Genomic DNA, 6,027 nt, shown 5'->3' on the forward strand with positions numbered 1-6,027 from the left:
GTTTCTCCTCCTAAAATGAAATACTGGAAAATAGGTCATGAATTGATAGCCAAGAGGAACGTGATGTAAATAGTGTTGTCATTGGGTTTTGTCCACTGCTTGCTTCTGGTGGGCTCCTAGGACATCCATAATGGTAGATGCTGTTGGGTATCATGGCAGAGGTGACTTTCCAGTACGGAGTTTGTACTAATGCACTTCATGGGCTTATATTGGACACTTTGAGGACCTCTGGCTTGGGATGTAAGGGAGAAAGGCATTTTCTCATCCAGCGCAGCCACTGAGATGCTGGGAGCTCTGGGTTGCTCAATCCAGTCTCAGAAGAAGGAGGATAGAAAGAGATGGATGCAACCATCAGGGTGGAGACAGAGTCTGTTGGCAGGTTTCATGTGGTTTCCATGAAGCAGAGCCCTCTGCCTCGCTGCGTGTATCATACTCACCACAGACGGAGTTCCCGATGATTTGGGGTACAGCAGGAGAACATTTCTATGTGGTCCTAGAAGAGACTACCTGGGCACAATACATTTCACACTTCAGCTGAACTTATGATCCTGCAGCTGAACCCATGTTTTAGTAGTGGGACAGTTCAAACTATACATGTTTAAAAGACAAAAAAGCATGATTTAACACTGAAAATATCACACTTATTTTCCACTTTTAATACTTCCTATATGGCTTTTCCTGGTCCCCATTTCCTCTTATGAACAGAAGTAAAAGCACTCTGTCAACGTTTGAAGGAGACTTTGAATCTCTTTTTTCTCGTCTTATAGGATTGTGAAAGCACTTGTGGAAATCATGGTAGGAGAGGCAAAGTGAGGAGGTTAAGTCATGCTTAGGGGCTTTATTCTTACGTTCTGGTAGCTGAAAACGATTTTGTAAGCATGGATCTTGCTATATAGGTAGTGGAAAAGATTGATCTGTTCAGAGATGTCTTTTTCAATCTTCACAAAAGTACTAACTATGAGGAAAGGCTGATAAATATAATCTCTTAATCAAAGCTGGAGGAGGATAACAAGCACAGGGAAAACATGGAGAGTCTTAAAGAATTCTTAGATTGCTGATGTAAATTAAAATCAGCAGGATGTCCTAGCATCTGCCATATTTCGCTTAGTAAATAGATATGCAATTTCTGAACCTTGAAAGATTGTCATTAAAAACAGTCAGGTGAGGTACAGAAGAGTTAGTGTAAAGTGTAAAGGTAATGCCTACTCTTAGAAAGAACAGAAAAAATGTAATTCTTAAATCAGTTTAATTTGAATTCTGGGAACGATTGTGGAATAAATGTTCAGATAAATAATGGTAAATGCCTACAGGAAAATAACTAAAAAATGGCCAGCATGGATTCATCAAGAACAAATCAAGTCAAAGTAATCGAAGTTTCATTCTTAGAGAGAATAATTGACCTGGAGGATAGCAGAGAAGATGCATTTTGATTTCCTGTAGAACATTTTTGGCCTTTTCTTAATGGGACAATCTAATACAAAATGCAAGCAAATGTCAGGAAATACTCTGAGGACATCAGCTGAGCTCTCACTGCCACCGAGCAGGAGTCAGACTCCATGCATAGCCTCTCTCTGCCTGCACACTGTTTCTAGTCCTATTTGAACAGTAGTTTGCTTAACCAGGAGGATCTCATTCACTGTAGCCCTTGTAGGCTGCCTCTTGTCTAGGCTGAGCAGAGGCAGGTCTCCCATACTTGGGAAGTCATTCAGATCAAGAGGCTGGGCTTCTCAGTCCTCACCACCCTGGAAAACTGTAGTGCTGGCCATGCAGCTCTGTGCCTGGGTGGACATTTAAATGCAAGCACAGAGGGAGCTTCCAAACTTAGAAGGCAAGTTGTGGAATAAACTTCTAGTCGTACAAGATCAGGTTGTCCAGGAGGGTGAGTGGACTAGATTGTCCATTTGATGGTTTTGGTCCTGGTAGTGTTGGATGGGAAATAGATTAGATACCACTGCAGAGGAGCAGAAGACATGGCCAGTGCAGAGAGCTTGAAAAGAACTGGTTTTGTTAAGTTTAGGAAGAGAAAATAGAGAGGGAACATAGTAGCAGTTTTCAGTACATGAAAATTTGCTCCAAAGAGGGTGTTAAATAATTGTTCTGTGTCCCCAGCATTAGGAAAAATTTGATTTGCAGCAAATACTTGGGTTTAATATTTGAAAATCATTCTAAAGTGTGATTGAGCACCTGAGCAGGCTACAAAAGGAACTTGTAAAATCCCCACCAGTTTAAATAAATTTCTGTTGGAGATAAGCAGGATTCAGCAGAGCTAGACTCAAAGCTGGGAAAAGGGGTGAATGATACTCTTAACTGTCCCTAGCTTTGCACTTCAAGTGGATGCAGCTTACTCTACTAACTCCATGGATTTTCCTTCATTAGCTGTTAAGAACATAAATTTGCCCTGTTTAACTGGGACACCATCCATTTCATTCCATATTCACTTAGGCAGAAAGCTGAGGGTGCCGTTTTGTTTGCTGTATTAGTATCTCCATGAAAGTAAATTTTATTTTTTTGTCCAATATTTTTTATGGATGTCATCCTGAACCAGAGGGCTTCTTTTGGAGAAGAGCCTTCAAGAGAGATTTAGCACTCCCTGTCCTGATCCCCACGGCTGAAGGGCAGCAGTGTGCTGAGTCTGCTGTTGTTGTCCTAGGTCCAGCCAGGGGTCTCAGAAGTGCTGTCCGAAGGAAGAGACACACGTCTGTGCTCCAGGCTTCTCTGTTTATTATACTTCTAAGCAAAGCTTGCAGGAAGTGAAGCCCTCCAGTGTAACTGAGGAAAGAAGCTGTTTTCTCAAAGTCGTTTCTTAGAATTTGCTCAGAGATCAATATTGTCAGGAGCAGAAGGTCAGAAATATGCCACTTTCTAGGCTGTTCATCCCTTTCAATAAATAGATATTTTGAAGTTTGCATAATATGTTTTGACAAAAGGATTAACTTCTCTGAAGAGAGATAAAAGGGTTCTGATATCATTGTGCTGTTTGCAGCCAAGTTGTGGATAGTGGACACAGAATTTTATTGTTTTGTTTTCTTTGCAGTCAGTACCGACAAGGTAGCAAGAGAAAAAGCCGCCCAGTGAGTGTGAAAACATTTGAAGATGTCCCTTTGGTAACCACTGTAAAAGTTGTTCAGGAGGTGAGTTTGTCTATTTATACATGCTTCCTTCTATTATACATTTTTTTTGTGTTTTTATTCTTTTTCCATTTAATGCATTTCCAACATCTTTGCAGGAAAACCAGACAGATAGTGGGATGGTTCTTGCATCTGAAGAGCTGAAGGCATTGGAAGAGAATGAAAAACAAGTGAAAATACCCTTTAGGTAAGGCTTATAGGATTGAATATGACCTTTTACCTGCAGTATGTCAGAAGACTGATTGGTTTGTAGAATTGTTTGGAAGACAAAATCTTTTCTTAAAGTATTTTCAAAAACAGAAAGCAAAATTGTGCCCGGTATGCCTGGTCATCTGCATTTGGTATTAGGAGAGGAGAGGTAATGCAGCTTTTGGAAGCCCCAGTCAGCACCCAGAAAGGACTTGTATTTATCAGCTGCAATAGTATCAATCAGCCCTCGAAGCTACTGAGCTGGTGCACAAAACTGAGCACAAGGACCTGTCTGAACTCTTGGTTTTGGTTTTCTGCGTGCTTTTTCTTTCTTTTTTTTTTTTTTTTTTTAAATAGCTGACACACAAATTTTCAGGGTGTACCTAGGTGTATTTTCAGAGCATTTTACAGGGGTTTCATTGTACAGTTCACAGGAAGCACAGTGGTGTGCATGGAGCTGAAACCTCACGTATGCTGTCTGAGAGCTTCTCAGGAATTATTTTTTTCCAGAACAACTTCAGTGCAGACTAAGATATACTGCAGTTACAATTGCACCACAGCTGAAGTAAAGCCTCTAAAAGCTTTCTCTTAATTTCATCTGTGGTTGCAATCTAACTCCTTGTATTGTCATAAAATTAAACATCTTTTTCATGCATTAGTGAAGTTAGGGCATATGAAAAGGTTTCTCCTTATAATCAAATGCATGTTTAAAAAGGCTTGAAGCCAGGTTTAAGTACAGCCTTTTGCTTTGGTTGTTGTTGTGATGGAAAGCAGCTGCCATCTGGAGTCGCCCAGCTGCCCTCCAGAAGACAGCTCTCTCCACAGCTCTCTCAGCCCTGTTTCTGGTTTTTTTTTTTGCAGCACACTGGTGCCCAGCAAGAGTAATGAGTCCGTCATGTCCGAAGCCTCCAACCAGACAAGTGGGTACCAGTCAGGATACCACTCGGATGACATGGACACCACCGTCTACTCCAGCGAGGAAACGGAACTCTTGTGTGCCCAGGAGGCTTCGCCCCCACTCTGCCGTGCTCATGGGCTCCCCTACGAGAGCCCCGCGCCACTCTAGGGTGAAGCTGGCAGCTCCAGCTCCCCCTGGGATGTGCCTTCATTGCCTGGGCTGGTGGTATTCAGGTTTGACGTATTGAAAGATGGCATCTGTAAGAAAAGACATTTATTTTTCCTGAAGATGATGCAGAAGCATCTGGCAGCAAAACTGCGCTGTGCCAGACTGGGGTTCTTTCCTCAAGAGATGCTGGTGGCTGAGGGTGCAAAGCCCCAGCCGTGGTGTGTGGGCTGTGCCAACCCCATGGCAGGAGCTGACCCTGTGGAGATGTGGAGCATCTGCCTGATGCAGGCAGCATCACGGCATTCAACTTAAATGTTTCTACTTGTACGAAATAATGGCACATCCCTGCTTTTGTGGGGGTTTTTTTGTTTGTTTTTCCCCTTGTGTGGCTGGACTCCAGGAAGGAAACAGCACGGCACTGGCTTCTTGTTTCTCAGAGTTATTCCTTGCTTGTACCTTCACAAACAAAAAAAGGAACCTCCAGCTCAAGGCTCTGGCACTCACTGACAGCCTGAGACTAAACATAGGCTGGGCTAAATATAGGTGGGGGTGATGGTCTCTGTCCTTGGCAGAGGAAAAAGGCTGCTGTACAAGTCCTCATGAGCTGCATTTTCTCAGTGAAGTTGGTTAGCAGGGAGAAGGCAGAGCATTGAGCCAAGTGATGGGACTCAAATGGCAGGGCCGTGCCTGACCTCTGAGGATGGCTCTGCTCCCCTTTCATCCCCAGCACCCTTGACTCACACCAAATGCCTGCCTGCCTGCCTCTGAGCTGCCTGAAACTGCTGCAAAAAATATTCCCCTCCCCCCGAATCACCACTTACAACAGGGAGAAAAGGCAATGTCATTTACCCTAGGACACAGGAAGCTCTGTGGTTCTGGTGGGGCATCCTAAGGGCACCCTACCTCTCATTTCATCCCCCCTCCCACAGATTTAGGTCTGACTCTTTCACTTTGAAAACTCAAAGTCTGTTTGGAGTGGCAGAGATCTCAGTTTAGGTAGCCTTGGGAATCCGTGGCTGGTTTCATGGCAGCTCTGATCTTCTCCGAGTGATGAAATTGTGCCTAATTGTTGGACAACTTCTTACCTGTGCTCTTGTAGTCCCAGAACTCTATTGATAGACACAGTGAGGACTACAAGATTTTAAAGTGTAAAGCTATTTCTACTGAGTTCTTTTTGTATTTTTTTAAGTATTTTTTTGTTTGTACTTACTATAATGTCAAATGCTGGGAACCATGAATATAAGGCATATACAGTATTTATAGCCTCTTTATGTAGAAATAAATGTAATATATTAAAATATAAATATATATTATATAACAGATATTGTACTATTCACATTTTGTATCGGTGTTCTGTAACATTGCAAAGGTCACAAAATTTTTTAATAGCTAAAACTTTTCACTTCATTAAAAGGGACTGGAAATTTACAGTGGGGGGCTACAAGTAGGTTTGTTTTCTTTCATTATATCCTTTCTGTTGATAGGGAAGATTCTAAAGTACTACTTGTTTCAAGTCTATGAACATGTGTAGTCAAGGAAACTTCAGTGGTTTTTAGCAGTTGGCAATAAATACCTTTAGAGAAATGGGCAGAGGAAGAGACTGCTTGTGCAAGCTGAATCTCCTCTGAAAGAGTTTATTATGTT

At 42.3% G+C, this 6,027-nt stretch overlaps 1 protein-coding gene across 1 annotated transcript in view; it reads left to right on the plus strand.

Annotated features, from left to right (window-relative positions):
* The window catches only part of KDR (kinase insert domain receptor), a 30,645-nt gene extending 24,834 nt beyond the window's left edge, over window positions 1-5,811 (plus strand). Inside the window, exons 28-30 of the mRNA XM_039551277.1 lie at window positions 3,035-3,131; window positions 3,227-3,315; window positions 4,179-5,811. Of these exons, the coding sequence (XP_039407211.1) occupies window positions 3,035-3,131; window positions 3,227-3,315; window positions 4,179-4,383 (391 nt within the window). The 3' untranslated portion in view covers window positions 4,384-5,811. The remainder of the gene's footprint in view (window positions 1-3,034; window positions 3,132-3,226; window positions 3,316-4,178) is intronic.
* Window positions 5,812-6,027: the final 216 nt, after the last annotated feature.

This window comes from Corvus cornix, chromosome 4, assembly GCF_000738735.6.
Source record: "Corvus cornix cornix isolate S_Up_H32 chromosome 4, ASM73873v5, whole genome shotgun sequence".
Lineage (NCBI taxonomy): Eukaryota > Metazoa > Chordata > Aves > Passeriformes > Corvidae > Corvus > Corvus cornix.